General features: G+C 46.9%; 1 protein-coding gene across 4 annotated transcripts in view; it reads left to right on the plus strand.

Annotated features, from left to right (window-relative positions):
• The window catches only part of TLE3 (TLE family member 3, transcriptional corepressor), a 170,734-nt gene that overhangs the window by 146,599 nt on the left and 3,323 nt on the right, over positions 1-20,812 (plus strand). For all 4 annotated transcript variants that reach the window (XM_069624215.1, XM_069624216.1, XM_069624214.1 and 1 more), the window contains 6 exons: positions 666-742; positions 1,463-1,712; positions 12,179-12,426; positions 13,025-13,172; positions 19,767-19,917; positions 20,585-20,661. In XM_069624215.1, coding sequence (XP_069480316.1) covers positions 666-742; positions 1,463-1,712; positions 12,179-12,426; positions 13,025-13,172; positions 19,767-19,917; positions 20,585-20,661 — 951 coding nt within the window. The remainder of the gene's footprint in view (positions 1-665; positions 743-1,462; positions 1,713-12,178; positions 12,427-13,024; positions 13,173-19,766; positions 19,918-20,584; positions 20,662-20,812) is intronic.

Raw genomic sequence — 20,812 nt, forward strand, 5'->3', positions numbered from 1 at the left:
AGAGCCTGGTGTAGCAGAGCTCTCATGTCATTAAAGGGCCTCTGTATCCATCAGAACTGCCCTGGTATGATGGCAGGATTGATTGGTGTGGGCCAACGATGGGACCTCTGGACCAACTAGAGCTGCAGCATTGTGCCACGGGTGGACTCCCGAGCCATGCTGCATTCATGCAATAGTAGCTAAAAATAGAGGGGATTCGAGGTGCAGACATTAAGTGAGATTAGTTGCACATCAGGCCGCCTTTATGATGGGTGTCAAGTCATATATCTCATGACTTGTACAAGTTAAAATAGTGGCTCTTATTTGAATTCATATTGTTTTGCTCTCAAAGTATTCTATAAGTGGAGTCCTAGAAGGACTTGCCAGCATGCGTTTGACTTACTTTGCAAAATTCTTTGTGATGTTGAATCAGAGGCGGCTTGAGTTCTTCTAATTCGGTAAGAGATTTGTGGAGAAAGTTGTTGGTTATCTTCCCTCTGCTTCCCGTGCATCCCTCTACCCCCTCTCCTGTGCATGACCACATTATTTTCTAGATTGTTCAGAGGAACGTGCCTGTTTACTCCCACCTCCACCTCCACCTCCCCCCCGACCCCCCTCAAATCAAAACTCGGAGCAACTATGGTTTACAACAAAGTGAAAGTTGTTCTCTTTTCTGTTTTTCTTAGGTGGGGTTTGAGACGCATCCATCCATGAGGGCGCAAGGTCTCCCCACAAGCCTTGCAGCCATCCCCGGTGGAAAACCGTAAGTAAGATTTATTTTTTAAAAGGGGGTTAAGGCACGTGCACAAAGTTGACCACTGGGGCTAGACATACTTCCTTGAGCAGAGCAGGCCAACCATGCATTGCAACATCCTGGCACCCTGCTATTGGAGTGCATTTCGTGGGTTGGGTCAGCTTGTCCCAGGCTAGAAGATTGTCTGCCATGATCTGGGACAGCCAGCTCATAGCTTCGAGAGTCGCCTACTGTCTGGGACAACCTTACCTGGATTAGCAAAACCAGCATGCACTTTTGTGGTGGGTGGTTGGCCCCCGTTGGGCTTTTACAGCTATTTGGAGCTGGGAGTGTCACCCTTGCTCTTGGACAGGCCAAGTGCCTGAATAGCCTCCACTGGGCTGACACATGCATTCATTGGATCAGTCTATCGTCCCTGAGCTGTATGACAGGTTATCCCTGGACATAGACAAGCTAGACTGAGTTAGGAGAGCCTTCCCAACTAGAGTGTGGAGTCAATGAGCTCTCGTCAGCCCTGCACTGTGAATGTCTGCTAACAGCCATGAGTGTCTGCTGGGGGCCAGCACACCACTCCCATAGTTGATCGATTCACCCATAGAACACTACACCTTCCTTGGTCATCTCCCATGGACCAGCCCATTTGAAAGGAGTGAAAGATGGTTTCGTAGAGATGCCCACGCTACAAGGTGAATGATACTTAATCTGCTGATGTGCTTCTCCCTCTCCTAGTGCCTACTCGTTCCATGTCAATGCTGATGGTCAAATGCAACCAGTGCCCTTCCCTCCTGATGCCCTAGCAGGTCCGAGCATCCCGCGTCACGCCCGGCAAATCAACACGCTGAGCCATGGGGAAGTGGTGTGCGCCGTCACCATCAGCAACCCCACGCGGCACGTCTACACTGGCGGCAAAGGGTGTGTCAAGATCTGGGACATCAGCCAACCTGGCAGCAAAACTCCAGTCTCGCAACTTGACTGCCTGGTAAAGGACCATGTTATTTTTGGGTCTCATCCCAGTCTCGTTGCCATGCCCCACCTTCTGTTCTCATCAGTTAACTAGCTTTATACAACCTTGCTGCCTCTCCTTTTATTCCTGGTCCTCACACAACTTGTTTTTTCTGGTTCTCCTCTCACTTCATTCTTGCTTTATAAATATTATATATTGTTTTTAACACTTCCTCTCTCCTCCCACATTGCACTCCCATCTGGCTCTCCGGTCTGTTCTGACTCTAATGTTGCCTGCCTAGTTACTCACTTTGCTCCTGCCTCTTTTGTTCTTATTTCCGGTTCTCCATGGTTCCTGCCTCAGTTGCTCCCTTTCTGTACCTTATTCTTAGTTCTCCTTCATGTTTCCTACTGCAATTTCTCCCTTTGATTTTGATCCTGAGCCGCCTCTTTTCTTGGCATTGTCATTGCCTTTAGTGTTCCTTGTGTCCCTCACTCTTACCCTGTGGGTTCCAGTCCCTTTCCCACTGTTCTGCTCTTATTCATGGCCTTCCAGCAGGTTTGTTTGCACTGTTCTTCAACCTACCCTTATTCAAGCCCCTTTTCCTGGCTCTAGATTTATATTGTTTCTTTTTATTGCTATTTTTCTTGATTGTTTTCTGGTGATGCTCCGCCCTCTGAGGGGAAGTCTTAAACTGTAAAGTGCTTTACGTACCCGAAACGTCTGCATGTTTTGGTTTATCTGTGATTGACTACGTACAGCCAATCCAGCCAACCGTAGCAATTTTGGTGTCCAATTCAAGATGCAAGAGCCCAGGAGTGATCGGAGCCTGACTATGACAGACTAACATGGTTCCAATAAATGGTTCTTGTGATTTATCCCAGTCAGGAGGATCTACAACCACGTTTTAGCTCACTTTACCTTTCACAGAGGAGAAACTTGCAGTTGTATATCAGTCTGGTCCCACTCACAAGAGCAGTCCATTTATTTATTAGCATTTTTTGTTTAGCGCTGGCCCTCCCCAGAAGGTCTTACATGGTTCAAATATTGAAAAGGTGAGGGTTGAAAAAAGAAATTACAAAATGTTTTCAGGAAAGGATAGAGATTAGGATAGACAAGTGATGGCGGTAGGAGGAGGGCAGGGGTATGTGTGGAGAAACGGGTATATTTTGAGGCTCGTTATGAAAGTGGTGCTGGAGGATGCCGTGCATATGTGGAGAGGTATGTTGTTCCATGCCCTGTGTGCCCAGTGGGGGGTGCATGCAAGTTTGCAGAGTGGAATGCATAGAAGGTGCTGGCTGGCTGTGTGGGGTTTGTATGGGTGTTTGGTTTGAGTTTGTCATGATGGTAAAATGGAGTTGTGAGGGGGATGGCTCTGAATACAATGCAGAGTCCTTTGAAGGTAATTCTCTGGGGTATGAGGTCGGTCTTGTGGCTTGGGAGGCAGTTGGGTGGTTACAAAGCATTGCATGATTCAGGCGAGGTATGGTAGGATAGTAATAGGGCACTCGTTTTTAGGGAGTGTAGGATGGAGAGATGGTTTTCTGAGGGTGAGATTTGTCCCTTTTTGAGGTACCGGAGTTGATTGTTGAGCATTTGGATGCAGCTTGAGGTGAGCATACATCATCCAGGAAGTGTGCAGGTTTTGTTTTGGGTGTGAGGGTGTTAATAACGATGGGGTGGAAGGTGTCCCATGTTTTGGAATGTTGAAGAGTGGGGGTTGTGAGTGGGAGAGCGGAGGGGAGGGCTGTCCTGATGTGTATTTTGGAGTTGAAGTAGTTCATAAGGGAGTTGCATTCAGCGCTGGATGGGAGTGTGGAATGATTGTCGTTACAGAGAGACTTGACGATATTGAATAGTTTCTGGGTTCGATTGGTGGTGGATGGGAGTTCTTGGAAGTAATTGGTGGCTTTGGCTTTTCATATGGCTGTTTTGTATTTGTTGCAGCACTGTCTGATGGTTGTCCTGGTTGACGGGCATGGGTTATTTTGCCAGGCTCTTTCTAGGCATCCAGTTCCTGCTTGATAGATGAGGGAACTGTTGAACCATGGTTTGTGTTGGTTGTTGTGGGGCTTTTGTATTTTGAGGGGTGCAATTGTGTCGAGTGCCTGTGTGGTGATGGTGTTGTATTGGTGGAGAAGGATGGAGGTATGTGTGTGCGGGGAGGAGTGGGAGTGGGGCTAAGGCTATGTCTGTAATGTGTTTGGTCTGTTGGCTGGGGGTTGAAGGGGATGTGTGGCAGGTGGTAGGATTTTGTGTGATAGTGTGAGTATGAAGGGGATAGCAAAGTGGTCAGACCACAATACCCATATTGGATTATCCACTTTTAAATGTTTTTGCTTGTGATCAGACATGTCCAGGGTGTTGCCAGCAATGTGTGTGGCATAGGTGATGAGTTGTGTGAGGTCATAAGGGATGAGTGGAGCGAGGATAGTCTGTAGCAGCGGTCTTCAAACATTTCTGGCCTGGGCCCTTCCTGAGCAAAATTTGGGCAGGCCGGGACCGCCCAAAAATGCAGCATGTACAAATGGCTATGAACTATTGTGCGCTCTCACCGCACCCTACTGCCAGTAAAAGCAGCTGAGGGAGTACTCGGTGTTTCACTGGGCTGGCTCCGCAGCTCCTCCATAATGGGTGAGGGGGCCACTGGGTGGACGCCCCCTAACCCATTATGGATGAGCCGCCAGGCTCGGACTGGCCTATATGGCAATAGGGCAATGCCCATACCAAAAAACGCAAAATGCTAGTGTAGTCCCTCTTTTTGGCCAATGTGGGCCAGTTTGATGAGTTACTTCACTATGCAGCTAGTAGTTTTGACCATTGTTGCCGAATAAATATTCTTTAATATCACAATTTGCTTACATTTTAACAAAAAAACACCCCCTTGAGTACTATTGAAACATTCTGTGCATTGTTTTTATTTTTTTTACACTTTTCATGCTGGGCTCTCATGCCCCACCCCCCTAGGAGGCGGCCGCACCCCCACAGTTTGAAGACCTCTGGTCTATAGTATGGGATTGCTGTCTGGAAGGGAACTGTCTGGGTTGAAGTTGCTATGTTGGATGATGTTGCAGGGGGGGAGGTATGGTTGTTGGTAGTGAAGTCAGTCCAGTCGGTGTGGAAGTTGGAATTGTGTGTAGGAGGGTGATAAATGAGGTGGAGAAAGGTCGTGTGGGTGTGATGGAGGGGAGACAGTAAGAGTGTTTCAAAGGATGTGTACAGGGGGTGGGATTACTAAGTGCAAGTGTCTATATATATGATGGTAATGCCACCAACTTGTTTGTGTGGGTGGTCTCTGTGGTGGATGAGAGTGCAGGAGAAGCACCACCTTCGATGGTTCTGCTGTTTAGCCTACTTGGCTAATATACTTGGTTTCTTATATATGGTCTCTTTAATGTCTCTTATATGCTAGCAACATGCAATGACAAACTTGAAAGTCTCTCCTCTTGAAAGCTCCTCTTTCAGTCTCTCTCCGGTTTTAGAAACCGTTCCTTTTCCCTGTGTCTTGATTTTGCTATGAGTAATTATTTCATTTTGGTGTGGCTGCCAATGTTCCGCTGGGTGTTCCCTCTGTCACTTTGTGGACTCACTGGTTCTTGATGGCATCTCTCTTGTTTCTTCTGTGGTCTGCCGATGACGGTCTCCTGCTGCTTTCTGCTTGGCGACCATTTCTCCACAATTTTCCTGCTTTCCGAGGCTTCTGTTGCGCTCGTCTGCTTTGCATGGGATTCCGGTGACCAAAGTGCTGTTCTGAGACGCCGGCGAACGCCCAGGAGCCCTCCATTGGCAATTAGCTTTTTCGCTGTGTGTCATCTGCTTCCAGCCGCTTTCTCGCTTCAGGTTCTTGAGCTGGTTGGCCCCACCGACCTCCTTTGAGATTTTCGCTCCTGCCAGCAGCCTGCCTGTGTTTCTTGCTTTGGTGATTTTAAAGGTCTCTGGCACAGGTGTGCGCTTACTGCCACTAGAGTGCTGCCTGTGCTTGTGGATTCCTGTGCTCTGCATTACTCTTCTCCTCTACCTCGTCCCTGTGTTGTGGGAATTGTAGGAATACTAGTCCCGTCCTGAAATCAGTGTATAAATGTTTGCAATTTATTGTGCATTTGTAAGGTGCTTATACATCAAGAAATGGTTTCAAAGCACCCACAGGGCAAAGGGGAGGAAACATGGGAATAAAGGCAAATAGAATAAACAGATTAACAGGAATGGGGTGGTCCTACTAGCCCTTGTGAGCATTCAGAACGTGCAAGTGCAGGGAGAGGGGAATGGGACAGGGAAGGAGGTAAATGCTAGGAGTTCCACAAAAGGAAGTGCCAAGGAGAAAATTGTGTGCAACAGTAAGTGCCTGGTAGAGATTGCCTGGTACAGAGTGATCACCTGCCAATACTAAGTGCAGGCCTGTGAGAACATAAGCCAGTGGTGCCTGAAGGCAAGTGCTGGGATGGGGTGAAATGCTGGGGGCGATTGGGCTGAAGGCTGGGACCCCGAAAGACACAAGGTCCCAGGCCACCAATCTCAGTGACTGTCTCGTATTGGCACTGGAGTGAGAGGGGGAAGGAGGAAGTGAAGAGTAAAGTATTGAGGAGCTTCCGGAATTTGAGTAGATCCAGCTTAAGACGAAGGGGGAGGCTGTTCCAGAGCCAGCCGAGGAGAGAGATTTGCCACGAGCTCACTGCTTAGAAAAGCACCTGATACGCAGAGAGTTGGAGCCGGAGGAGTGTAAAGATTTGGAAGGAGAGTATTTGTTGAGTGCATATTGTAGATAGATTTGTCCACGGCCTCAGACAGCCTTATGGATGATGCAGAGGGATTTGAATTTGATCCTTGCAGCAACTGGGTGCCAGTGGAGGGACTTTAGGGCTGCAGTGATACCGTCCCTGGGCTTGAAGCCGAGGATAAGTCTCGGAGGCCTATTCTGTACAAGCTGGAGGGGTGGAGAGAGTAAGAGTGTAGATTAACGAAGAGGCTGTTGCAGTAGTCCAGCCTAGAGAGTACCCGAGTTCTAGAGACATTGAGGTTCTGGGGAAAAGTGGGGCTACCCCTGAAGTTGTGAGTTGAAAATGGGCCTTCTTGGCATGGCCCAAGCTTTGAGGGAGGAAGGAAGGAGAGAGAGGAGTCGAAGATGACTCCAAGGTTTCTGGCTTCAGATGTGGAAGAAGGGGGAGAGCCCATAGAGGGTGGCCAGAATGAATGAAGGGAGGAAAGAGGGAGTGGGAGTCCAAATAGGAAGGGTCTCAGTCTTGCTGGCATTGAGGCAGAGATCATTGCAGGCACACCAGGAGTTGCAGATAGGCAGTCAGGAATGGTAGAGGAAGTAGGGAGAGCATCAGAGGGAAGTTCAAAGAACCGTTGTCCTCTGCATAACACTGGAAGTGAGGGGAGAAAGTGGAGATAAGGTGAGCAAGTGGAGCGAGATGAAGAGCCGGGGTGAGAGGTTAGAGCGCTGGGGAATGCCACAGGTGGAGAGGAAGCTAGGAGAAGAGGGTGGAATGGTTGACCATATCAAATGCAGAGGAGAGATCAAGTAGAATGAGAACAGCGAGAGAGTTGGTGTCAAGAGATGCGAGCAGTTCTTCGCTGGTGTTGAGAAGAGAAGTTCCCGTGCCTCTGGATGCTCCAAATCCAGATTGATGGTCCTGTAGGCAACCAACAAGCTCAGTATGCTGGGCCAGTTGGGGGAAGACCAGCTTCTCCAGGAGTTTCCCAAGGAAGCGAGTGATAGATGGGGCCAGTAATTAGCAGGACGCAAGGGATCCGCAGAAGGCTTTTCCAGGAGCGGGCACAAAAGAGAGTGCTTGAGGGAAGAGGGGAAAGACCCAGTAGCAAGAGAGTGATAGCAGAAATCAGCAAGTGCAGGCGCAAGGGAGCCAATGTTGTCCTTAATAGTTATGGAAGAACAGGGGGAGACCTGTTTGGAAGAGACCTTCATAGAGCAGACAACCCTAGTGACCACCTCGTCCAATGTGATGGGTGAGAAGGAGGAGAGAAAGACTGAGGGCGGTTGGGAGGCCAGGGGGATGGGAGGAGGGGGAGGGAAGAGTGTTTAGGAGTTTTTTGCAGTGAATTGGGTGGCCAGTGCACAGTGCCTGAGAGGGAAGAGGCTATGTGGAGACTGCAGAAGGATTGGCTAGACCCTTGCAGATTTTAAGAGTTCAGTCGTGTTGTTGGATGCTCCCGAGACACAGGCCTGGATGTGGGCCCTCTTGTTAGGACTAATGTTGAGATGATCTTGCCTTTGGAGAAGGCGTTGGGACATTTTGTCAGAGTATGAGCCTGCGGTCTGTCTCTTCCGTCCTGTAGCTGTGCATTTGCGCTTCAGGTCTGCCAGATCGGAGTCGTACCAAGTGTTACGCTTTGTGGCGCATTTCAGGTGGAGCCTCATGACTGGGGCAAGAATGTCGAGAGTGTTCGAGATGGAGGTTATTTAGAGCAGAGTCGGAGATAGTCTGCAGTGGGAGGAAAGGGTGGGATGAAGGTGGCTGCAAGGGCAGCAACTGACACTGATTTCATTGGGCGCATGTCTGTGAATGAGATTGGGAGAGCTGGGGGAGGTACGGTCAGAGGGTTGAGAAGGCCCAGGTGGGAGGAGAGGAGGGAGTCTCCTGACCAGAAGAGCTTGGTGGCGAGTGGGGCGGAGAGTGATGATCTGTGTGTAAAAGGCTTCAACAGTGTGTCCAGGTGAGTGAGTAGGACCAGAGGGTAGAATGGAGAGGGTGAGCGAGGTGCAGAGGTCACTGAAGAGAGTGGACGCTGTGCTTGAGGTGTCAAGGTGGATGTTGAATTCAACCAGTAGGAGGAGTTTAGAGGAAGATGTCAGGAGACCGGAGGAGAAATCTGCCCATTCAGAGAAGAACAGGGTGATAGAGCCAGGTGGCCTATAGATAGTGGGAATGGTCAGGTAGGAGTGATGACCAGCTTGCAGACCAGGCTCTCGAAGGAGGAGCATGGCTGGGTGGGTACGAGGGAAGAAGGGACGCACTCTGGGAAGTTCAGGGCAACCTCACTCGCATAATGGTTAGGGTGGGGCTTAGAGATGATCTTGTAGCCATTAGGGATAAGGGAGTCAAAAGCAGTGACTTCGCTGACATTGAATGATGTCTAGCAAGTCTCTGTCTTTGAAGGTTTTCTGAGTAGGGGTACAGGGGCACGGTAGACTAGTCAGACGAGGGGGGAAGAGGGACAGGGAGAGAGGTGGAAGGAGTAGCAGGTGCAGAAAGGAAGTTGATGGATGTCGGGTGCCAGTCAAAGAGAATGAGGTTGGGTTGAGAGTCCTGAGCCATGATAGTGCCATTGCGATAAACATTGATACACCTGGATAATAAGCCCACTAAGAGTACTTTAGCGCCACCATTAATGGGTGAGGATAGGATAGGAAAGGAGGGAGGGAGGGAGGGAGAGAGAGTAGAGAGGAGGGGTGCATAGATCTTGAAAGGGGACAGAAAAGAGGATATTGGTGACAATCTGTCGAAGTTGCACTGATGTAGGTGTCTGCAATGGGTAGACCCAGGGTTAGTGGTCAGGAACTCATTTTAAACATTTTTCTTCCAGATAGGTTTTAAAGGCAAACTAGGTTTGGAAGAATAGTTGGTGGAATTGGAAAAAGTTTTGTAATTTTCCGATACCAGTTAAATTTGAGAGTTGGCCTTTGGATTTGTACTACTCTCCATTGGGAAAAGAGGGAAGGTGTCTCAATAGGCTATTGGGCCATGGGAAATTGGAGATGTATCTTCAGAAAGGAAAGGGGGAATCCCATGTCTCACCTGATGATACCATAACCTTCTCCCACAGGCTATCTTCTCCCCCCCATGTGATCCTGCCCCAGATAACGGCCCCCAAGGGTAAGGATCAGGTAGCGGCTGCCATCACCTTGCCAAATGGGAGGTCGTCACTGCCGGGAAAGGAGTGATTATACCAATAGATTCATCACACTACCTTGAACTCCATCCACGTGGAACATGTCTGCTAACACTATAATTAACTGACCTTGACATCCACCAACATCAACAGGACCCGAAATGTCCATTGCCAGTTCAGTCCACAACCCCTCGGGTGTATTTTGCTTTAGCATAGGTTAGGTAGGTGTTTTTCCTTTTCCATCCTTCTCACACTCTATGGAGGTCTCTAATTCGGTATTGGCATAATTGACCTAAAAACGTTTGACCTAAAACATTTGATCGAATTTTGACTTTTTTTGAGAAAGTTTAATTAAATTGATATTGATCCTTGATACTTTATCTAAGCCCTTCTTATAAATTGCTTTTAAAAGTCTGTGATCTGTCCTTAATGGGAATTCTGCTCCCCAAATGAAAGTTCTGAATTTTTTTTACTGCCCAATGGCATGCCAAAGCTTCTTTTTCTAGGACCCGAGTACCTTTTCTGTGGCCCTCGTAACAGCCGTGATGCACGTGTAATAATCTTCATTTCACCAGATTAGTGTTCTTGGGAGAGCACAGCTCGCTCTGACCCTTGCCTCACTTGCATCCGCCGTAATCGTGCATCTCTTTTTTGTGTTTTAACAGACAACACCTTGGCCATATCAATTTCCTCTTTTATGTTGCAAAATTCTTTCACATTTCTCAGTCCAATTAAAATCTTTACCTTTCTTCAACAAATGCATCTTCTTTACTTTCTCAGGAAACGTTTTCACACATTTTTCATAAAACTATTATCCCTAAGGAGAATAGTTTCCTTTTTGTTTTTTGAGGCTCTATTTTAGCAATCACCTCTATCATTTTTTTGTCCTGACAACCTTGTCTGATATCCCATGACCTAAATCTACAGAAGTTTTTGAACAAACATTTCTTACTTTTTCTAGTATATCTATCTAACTCGTTCAACAGTGCATTCTCATGTTCCTCTCCATTCTCTCCACAATATCATCCTGCAAGCAGTCCACTCATTTCAGACATTTAAACAGTTTATACATTGCTTTCTGAAAAACTGATCCGAACTGCATCCTGCAGAACTGAAAGACCCCCTCATGTGATATAAATGCTCTTAGCTTCCTAGAATTTGATTCTAACTCCATTTGTTGATATGGCGAAGCTAAATCTATCTTAGAAAGTAACTTTCACTTTACTTATAAAGTTAACATTTCCGTCAAGTTTGGCAGCCAATGTCTTTCTGTCACCACACATTTATTTAGCTGCATCAAATCCACACATAAACATAGTTCCCCATTTTATTTTCGTACAACTACTAACGGACACCCATTCCACAGCTCCAGCTATTTCAATTATGCCCATCTTGCACAATCTTTCCAATCCCATTGCCAAAGATGTAAAGCAATACCCAGACAAGTACGGGTTGATCAACTCAACATGTATTGTGTTATATAGGAGGAGCAGGTTCTAGATACAAAGCCACCCCCCTGTCCCCAACCAGCTCTGCCCAACGACTTCACCAACTGAACTCTCAGGAACCATCAACACCCAGTCACATCCCCATATTCCATTCTCTCCATTCCAAGCCAACTCTCAACTTCATTCCACGCCACATATCTGCATCCCTTCATCAAAGAGCTGTCCTGCCTCCAGAAGAACTCCTTGATTTTGGCAGGACAGTACCAGATGAACAACTGGAGCCTACCCTCCCCGAACCTGGTCATCCCTCCTGCTGGAAAAAGCTGCACAATTATTGTTCTTGGGACACTCTAGCCTCTGGAATCACCCAAGCTTGTACAGTCCAGGGATCTGTCCTCCAGAGAGCAGTTCCTGGCCACAATGTAGACCCAGCAAACTGCTCCACATTGATGATAACCAGTGTTCCTGTGAGAGGATGCTGGGAGGTTTACATGACACGCTTTCAGAGTTTTTTCCTCCATCCTAGACCTATGTGCTTCTCCAGCAGGCATTTGAGGAAGTAATCATTAAACCCCTAAGGCCAGTCTGGGGTTTACAGTTGCATGAATGTCCTAAATGAAACTGCCCCCAGGGAATCTAAATACTAGTCCTCGCAGCCCGGACTGGGTTTTACCCAGCTTCTCAATCTGAGCAGGACGTCAAAGTTCAAGATCTAAACAGACCTTTTTGAATAAATGTTTGTGTAATTGACCCGCCTCCCCCATTTTGTGTTATGCCAACAGATTGGGGTGATTGGGTCTGGTTCCTTCTTGCATGCACATTTGCTGGCTGCAGTGTTTAAGGATGAAGAGCTATTGGCTGCTTTACTGCACCCCCCTCTGTGTAAACAATCCCTCGCGCAGCTTTTTGTCGTTTTGATTGCACCTACCAAAGGTAAACGTGTTAATATTTTGTTTAGCCTTTTTGGGGACATAACTGCAACTGCTGGGTTGTTGCCAGGGAGTTACATTATCAGCAGTGATCAGCAGTGATGCTTCTGATTTGAGCAGGTTGTTGCAGACCAGTGAACTCCTGACCTTGCCAGGGTCATTCTTACTATTTTCCCTGGTCTGCTCTCCCCTTACTGGTACTTTTCACCAGGGACGTGCCTTGTAAACTACGCACAGGTGCCCTTATGTGACCCCACTCTTCCTTTTCTCCCAGAATCGTGATAACTACATCCGATCGTGCAAGCTGCTGCCAGATGGCCGGACGCTGATCGTGGGTGGGGAGGCCAGCACTTTGACTATATGGGATTTGGCATCACCCACTCCTCGCATAAAGGCTGAGCTGACATCCTCTGCGCCTGCTTGCTATGCCCTGGCCATCAGCCCTGATGCCAAAGTGTGTTTCTCCTGCTGCAGTGATGGAAACATTGCAGTGTGGGACCTGCACAACCAGACCTTGGTCAGGTGAGTACAGGCCAAAGTGGAGATGGAGTGAGTAAAAAGGTGGCAGGGAAGTGTTCATGGGTGTCCAGACAATGGTAAGAGTCCGGCTGCCCATGAATATAGTGTTGTGGATTACAGTGGCGTCCAGGTGCTCGTGTATATTTTATAATTCAAAGGTTTTTGTTACTCATCTCCATGTTTCTGAAGAGTGGCAATTATTGCTAAAGCACAGGCTGTGCACTTAATGGTTGTGTAAGTTCACACTGAGGTTGAGCATATGTGGTACACACGTTGGTCTGATATCTTGACTTGTTTGGATGCAGTTGAGGTTAAAGGCTGCGTCTTTGATCAAAGGTTCCACCTCCTGCGTGGGTAGTGTTGGGAGGTATGGGTGGAATCCCTTTGCCATGAAGCTCTAGCTCCGTTCCCATTGGACCGTGAAGATATGTAGGGGATAATGGTTTGTGATGTTGCTTTGTGTGCTTGGGAGTTACTGGAATGGTGGTGGTTTCTATTTGGGCTCCCTCTCATTTGGTTTTTCTCCTTTCCCGTTGTTTTTGGTAGTGCTCTCTCTGGGTCTGTGCTTGGATTTAAATGCTATTGCTTTATCTGTGTTCAGACAGTTCCAGGGGCACACTGACGGTGCTAGCTGCATTGACATCTCCCACGATGGCATGAAGCTCTGGACAGGTGGCTTGGACAACACTGTGCGGTCTTGGGACCTACGGGAGGGACGGCAGCTACAGCAGCATGATTTCTCCTCACAGGTAAAGATTGAGAAACTTTCCCTCGAACCCACACTCCTTTCCCGAGTTAACAGCCATTTGTATCCACTTTTCCTCCTGGACCACGGTTGATACACCTCCACGCTGAATCGTTTTAGAAGGAGTTTTATGCTGTCACAAAATAGGTTGCTGCTTGTAAAAAAAGTAGGCTACTTTGTTGTGGCCACTAACTAATTCATTTTGGTACGACATATCCCAGCCCCTTCTTTACAAAGGTTCAATATTACTCATAAACCCAAGTGTGAACTTTATCCCTACCCCGCTCCTAAGTAGCATTTGGATAGGACTGGTTGGTAGTTTTTAGAGATTTATTTTCTGTGTTTTACTATGATTTGCAATCCCTTTTGGGACAGGTAGATTCTGCTGCAGCAGAATTTGTCGAGGGAGAATTGGTCTAATTATTTTAACAAATTTGAATGCAAATGTATGTGGGGGGTGAGTGTAATAAAAAAGGTGAGGGTGTGGGTACGGGGGATCTCCCCCGCATACATTTGTGTTGAAATGACAAAACGAAAAGCATTCTGTGAACTCTCCATCGACCAATCACCCACCACCCCTTAGCAACTGGCTAAGGCAATCGGGTGTCCCTCTGCCTTTGTCCTGGCAGCCTCCTCTGAGTGTCATGCTTCTCTTTCCCCCCTGCCTTTCCTGATTGTAATCTGTGACCATCTTGCACAGCCACCACTGGGTAAGGTGTGTAAGGGGCTGGGTGGTGGAGGATTTGAGTGTGTTTAACTTACATTTCCAATCCGTTTTTTCCCTGTAAAAGTGCCTTAAGAGGGAGGTTTTGTCTTTTTCCAATCCGTTTTTGTGACCTGGTTGCAGGTTTAGAAGTTTTCTTTTCCTGTTTTTTACTAGGATTTACACTTTGTGCTGACCTGCAAGTAGGGTTCCCTCGCTCTGTGTTGTAGTCCTTGGTTTCTGGCGTTCTCCCCCACCCTCACCAGCAACCCCTTGGCAACAGGCTAAGGCAGTCAGGCGTCTCTCTGCCTTTGTCCTGGCAGCTTTCTCTGAGTGCTTTCCCTCTGCCTTCTCCCACCCACCTTCATCCGTTCCATGTCCCTCCCCGATCCCCTTCACCTCCATGGTTCTCATTGGTCATGTGACCAGAACAGCTGCATTTTAGAGGCCCTCCCTGGGTAGCCGGCAAAGGGCAGCTCCACTGTGGGCAGCGCCCATCCCCGTTTTCCCCTGTTCACCCACCCTAAAGCAACAAGTAAGGTAAGGTGGTACAAGTGGTGAACACAGCCATTACTCAGTTAAAACCTACCACTTCATTAATACCATCAAACCAGAAATGTGTGTAGATTATCTGATGTGATCCTTAGATAGCCAGATAGATGGATTGGGCGGACAGTCAATATGCAAGACTTGGATGTTTCCTGGTGCAGGAACTACATAGACAGATTTTGGGATGTATTTTGGGGCTAGGCATTGTGTTGCACTTGGATGCAATTGGAGTGGGTAATGTTTTGCACCTAAACAGCTTTTCTGTAAAGCTTAGTAGATTTGATGGTATCCTGCCCATAGCAGTCAGAAGATTATAGGGAGAACCTGTCTAATGCACCTTGAAGGTGTATGAGGACACTCTCGCTATTGCTCCTAGGAGATTAGAGGATAGACTGTTTACTGCGCTTAGAAGATGTATTAGGATAGCTTTCATTCCGCTTAGTAGATGCATTAGGATAGCCTGTCTCTTGCAATTGGCTTGGTATAGCACCAGGACGATTCATGTCAGCCTGTCTCTATGCTTGGAAAACTGTAAGAATAGCCAATGAATGGAACAAAGATGTATGCGGGTTGCCTAGATGTTGCACTTGGAAGATTACCGAGGTAGATTATTGCACATATATGATGTATAAGATTAACTCACAACGATTTGAGGGTAGCCGGTATACTAGACATGGAATGTACTAGGATAGCCTGCCCATGGCACGAAAAACGTACTGGACTTTCCTGCCTGTTGCTCATTGACTAAATAGTTATAAGCTCCATGTTAGCCTGGCTACTGTGAAAAGATTCATGGGGATTGCTGATAAATTAACCCAATAGATTCTTGAAATTGGAATCATAAGCTTAGAATATGCATCAGACCAGCAGGTCTATTGCACCCTGAGATAACACGGCCTTCTACAGATGACCTTATCAGTCTACTTCAAAGACAAGGTTCCATCCGAGCCTCAAGGTACATATGCACACACCACTTCAACCTTGGCCACAGGAATGGCTACCTACACGCAGGCATTTAAAATGCAGCAATGATCTATGACAAAAATTCAGGTCTAGCTGGACACATCTTGCACCCTCAGGCTTAAACACTATGCACAACGCCTTTGCTATCAGCACGCTGTGACGACCTAGAGACTTAATGAATTATTCTTGCTATTGCACATAATCCTCTACACCCAGCTACCATCTGTGCCTGACCTCATGGGTAGCTTTATGGCGCCTGGCCTGCCTCCCTAAATCCTTATCTTGGCCAAATGCACACGCGCATTCTAGCCTTCACACAATTTACCAAACCTTGGACTCCGGTCCCTCGAGGGCGTTAAGCGCATTGAGGCCATATTAATGGGGTAAAGGCACTATACAAAGGACTTGCTGCTACTACTACTTCTACTTCTTCACTTGCTCTGACCCACCCCTGGTGATTCTCTTTTACTGCCCTCTGTCCTCTGCCGCCTCTCCTGAACCTCTGCAATTAGGTTTACCTCTTGCCCTTCTTTTTATCCGGTCATTGGTATGTAATCTTTGCTTGGTTTTAGTGATGACATTGGTTCACGTTTCACTAGCTACTTGGCTACTGTCCCTTTTTGTCCTTGTGCCATTTGTCAGATCGTTGTTCCATCACTGCCCATGTGGTCCTGACAGACGACCCGCAGCCTCCTTTCTCTGTTACTGCCTCATTTGTTGTGTTGCCTCCCCCCAAGGCTTTGCGTATCTGTTACTGAACAAAAATCTTGACCCTGGTTCCTGGTCCTTGAACATTACCCCTACATTCCTGATAACCAATCCCCTGGCCTCTATATTACTGCCTGCATCCACGCTGCTGGCTGATGCCTCTCATTTACTGCATATTTAATCCTCGTTCTTGTGGTCTGGTCTTTCCTCTTTTTACTGTGGACGTGAAGCTGGCCCTGACTCCTTGGTTCCCCTCTATAGCTTTGCTGCTGTTCTTTGGGCCTTAGGAGGATAGCTCGGGGGCAACGTGCTCGCCTTGGAAGCAAGATGACACGGAGCAACACAGGTTCGATCCCTGGGTCCGCGCTTAGAAACCTCTGTTTGTTAAGCTCGTTATAAATAGCCTATCATATCATATCTTGCTTCTTTGTTAGTGGTGCTCTAGTTATGACACGAGACTCCATGCCTAATACGTCTGATGTGCAGCTTGTTTGTTTATAATTTGTAGGGCGCACTGAACCCTTAGATAGACACAGGCTGTGTCATAAATCCTACTTTATGACGACTGTAACCCTACTTCGACCCTCAATTTAGTGCTACTTAATAACTTATTTTGTGCATTCACATTCAAACCTGGACATGCACACCTCTGTGAAATCCTAATGGAGTCAAGAACTTGAAAGTATTGTGTGGATGCACCTAAACTGAATTGGGGATCAAGGGCCTGATTCACAGAAGCATTTTATAATGGTGCAATCCCATTGGAAAAGGCTCTGTGAAGCAGGCCGAAAGTCTCTTCTCTAGGTTTAAGGGGAAAGTGAGACAGGCCATGTACAACAAAACCCAACTTTATTCAGTTTAGGGTGCACTGACTGGAGGAACCTTTTTGGCTCTTCCCACAATTTCACTTCTGGGATACCCTAACATTTTACAGCCATGACCGAGAAGTTATTGCCTTACAAGCTGAAAGCCTTCCCACCACCAAAGAGAGCACACTATTGATCACTTTTAAAGTGATTAAATGAGCATTCTGATATCCAACCATAAGGCCCAAAGAGTATCCAAATGGAAAGACTTGGAAGCCATTTCTCCCTGTGAGGAATGCATCTTAAAAACCTGGTCCTTAGCCCACCCTCTAGAATCTGGTGAAGCATTAGGGTTTAACAGGGATGAAATGAGTCTATTTCAAACCAGACTAAAAGGAAGATGGCCATTGCAGAGATCAACATTTTGATTGGACGAGTAGGTGTTATGGTGTCATTGTTTGGCAGGAGCTCTCTGGGAAACCAGGAGCCAGGTTCATAGTTTGCAGCAAATCTAACTTGTGCGCACGATGCAAACTCTTTGCCCATTATATATTCCTTATTTTGATTTAAATACCCTCTGTGTGTAATTTATTCTCCTTTTATACACATTCCTAAATCTATCCGATTAATAACACATAGCTATGTGGGAATTGTTTTTTTACCACTTGCCATGGGAAGTTAAAAGTAGCTCCTGCTGGTTGTTAGTTTCAAGTTAACAGGGCTCTCCTGGGCTAAAAGCAGGAGCTACATAGGTCCCAGATCCTGGCTATTTCAAATCCTGCTGTTGCGTGCCAAGACGTGGCCGGGGGATTGCTTTTATTGGCAAAGCGATGCACTGGGCTGCATGCGCATTTGTCATTACAAAACCTGAAGCATGTGAGGGAAGTGAGTATTCTGGTAAATGGCCCTTTCTACTTACTCGGGGATGATTGTGCAAAGACACAATCAGGGAAAGTTGTTAAGCATGACTTCACTACTCCGAGGCAAAGGGGAAGATCCGAACCATCATTCAGGGGAATTTTCAGTTTTGGGTGGAAATAATCTGTAGAGTATCTGCGTTGGTGCAATATCTCTGCCAGGATTTTGTTCCACCATGAAGTCTAATTTTGGCAGAGCTTATCCTTGCATCAGTACTTTAGGTTTCTGGCATTTCATTGCTATTGGCCACCTCAGGTGACGTGATTAGTCTCTACAATGCATTGCATACCAAACCAGTATGGCCGACTCTTCTTCATAGACTAGACAATGGCGAAACAATTAGTTTAATGCTTTTCTGTTACCATTGCTGATCTCGAAAGTAGCAGTCTCCAGCTGGTAAGGCAACTTGCTGGTTTATCGCTTTCATTCAACTTTGGTAAAACTGCCCCCAATGTCATGGTCTGGTGCATCCATTTGGCAAAAGAACTCTTAGCCGCAGCCTTCAGTGCTGAAGCTTTGAGTAACTGGATCGCCAAATGTCAGAAAATATTGGCTAAACATCCTGTACAGTTTCTTCAAAGTCCAATCAATAAACAATGCGTTTTTCCAAATCCACTCAGAAATATGCACTCTGGTAGTTTGGAAGTTGGCATTTTTACCCATGCTAAGACCATGTCCTTTGTTCTTACAAAGTTATTTTGGATTTTATTCATAACCATATTTACGGACACTGACTGAAAGGGGTTTACGTAAAGGCCAGAAGAATACTTGCTATGCCATTCCCCCATAGAGGACCACCGCCTTCATTTTTTCACCTCTGTATGGGGTATAAATGGATAAGAGCAAGAACAGAAACCCCCGATATTACGTGAGCTACGATTTACCCAATGCCGCTGAGCTAATTCTCCAAGGACTAGTTTGCGTTGACAGTCAAATTTAAGACCTGCTCCGAATAGGCGGAAATAATTTTAGCACGTTTAAAAATTTTATATCTATTTTTAATTAACGTTTATTGAACGGAAGGAAACCACTACATGTATTTTAAGATTTATTTTTGTTAACATATTTATAATTGATGATGATTAACGTTTTGCATTGATGGAACAACCACTCTTGCATGCACCTGCTTAATGGTTTTGGGTGTTGTGCCTGATTTTGAAGGGCCTATCCGCTCCTAAAGCCAACATATTGGTGCATTCAGGCCTTGGCTACAGCTCTGTTGTTTGAACACCCATCTTGTCCCTCTGTTACTACTGAAATATGACCCCTTCCAGAGACCAGGACCTGGTTTACTGCCTCAGTACTTCCAATACTAGTGCCTGTGCTTTTGCTCATGGTCACAGCTTCTCTTGCATTGGCTCTGGATACCACACCAGTGTTTCTGCCCCTGTAGTCCTTACAATGGCCCCAGGGTTTGACCTTTGGTTATTGGCCCTTAATCTGGACGCCTGTGGTAGTGGTCCTCTGGCCTTATGGAACATGAAGCCTAATAGCAGTTTTCTAGCTCCACTCCTAGGTTACTTCATCTAAGGTCCTTGGGCCAGTTCCTAGGCTTTGCATCTCCAGCACTGTCCCTGTATTCCTAAACTCTGTCCAGTCCATTGTCTTGTAATTCCAACACCTCCCCAGACTTTGGTTACTGAACATTTGTTACTCCTGTTGGTCTTTAGACCTACTTTACACACTCTGTACTTCTTGAGACAGTCCCAAGCCTTGCTACTTGCTTACTACCCCTTCGAGTTCCCCCCTAGCCTTGGTTGTGACCCATATTTTCCTTGCACCTGTCTCCTGGCTTTGCTCTTTGGTGAAACCCAATGTCTGTTACTGTTGCTCAGTCCTAGTCATCCGCCATTGCCATTGTAGTCTTGATGCTGAGTTTCAAGCTTCCTTTACCGCCCCACATCAGGACTGCACCCTTTCACTTGTTTAATCCAAGTCATTCTCTCCTCAGATCTTTTCCCTGGGGTATTGCCCAACTGGTGAGTGGCTCGCGGTGGGCATGGAGAGCAGCAATGTGGAGGTGCTTCACCATGCCAAGCCGGACAAATACCAGCTGCACTTGCACGAGAGCTGCGTCCTTTCATTGAAGTTTGCATACTGTGGTGAGTTTTTAGATCTCTTTACCCCACCTCACTCCCTCTGATGTTTTAGGACCTCAACCATGTGTCCTGTGGGAAGATGGGTGGTGCGGTGCCTTTCCTTCCCGTGAATAAGCACAGCCTCCAACAGCAACCCCCCCCCCCTCCACCGACCCCCCACTTCACACGCTTTCCTCCAGGGTCACAATTTGGGCTATGGGATCACAGCTGATTGCACAGGAATAGTGTGTAATCTGTGGAGTGAAAAGGATTAGATTTAAAGTGATTTTTTAGCTGTGTTTAAATCCCAGATCCAGGCATGGCCAGCCTAAAGTAACACATGACTGCACATGACACAAGAATGCTAAAAGCATTTGTTTTATGTAAAATGGAACGTCAATTTGTCTTTTATCCTCGGTGGAAAGGTTCATTTCACCATCAAGCTTGTGTGTTTTTCTCTACCTTTGTGTTTGTGGGCCTCGTTAGCATCACAAGCCTCCTTTAAAATAATAAAATAACTGCTGATGGCATGAGGCATTTCAACCCCTGCTGCCTTTTTAGGCTAGTTGCAGCATTATTCTAGCTCCAGGACGGTCGGTGAATACCCGCCACAGCTATGCCCAGATCACCATGCCCTTGCTACGGTGCTCTAACTGCTCTACCTATGCTCATACTGTGTTTGTGTTCATAGGTAAATGGTTTGTGAGCACAGGGAAGGATAACTTGCTGAATGCCTGGAGGACGCCGTATGGAGCAAGCATATTTCAGGTAGGCCGGCCACCAAAGATACCAGCAGCTGGTGTGATGGGGGTGGGGGGGGACGGGCAGATTCTGGTGTGGTCGCAATAGCAAGGCAGTAGTGTCAAAAGCTTGTGCCCTCGCCCTGTACTACTTCGAGCCATGGGGGTTGCACACCTGG

This window comes from Ambystoma mexicanum, chromosome 11 (assembly GCF_040938575.1).
Source record: "Ambystoma mexicanum isolate Mex_15411 chromosome 11, UKY_AmexF1_1, whole genome shotgun sequence".
NCBI lineage: Eukaryota > Metazoa > Chordata > Amphibia > Caudata > Ambystomatidae > Ambystoma > Ambystoma mexicanum.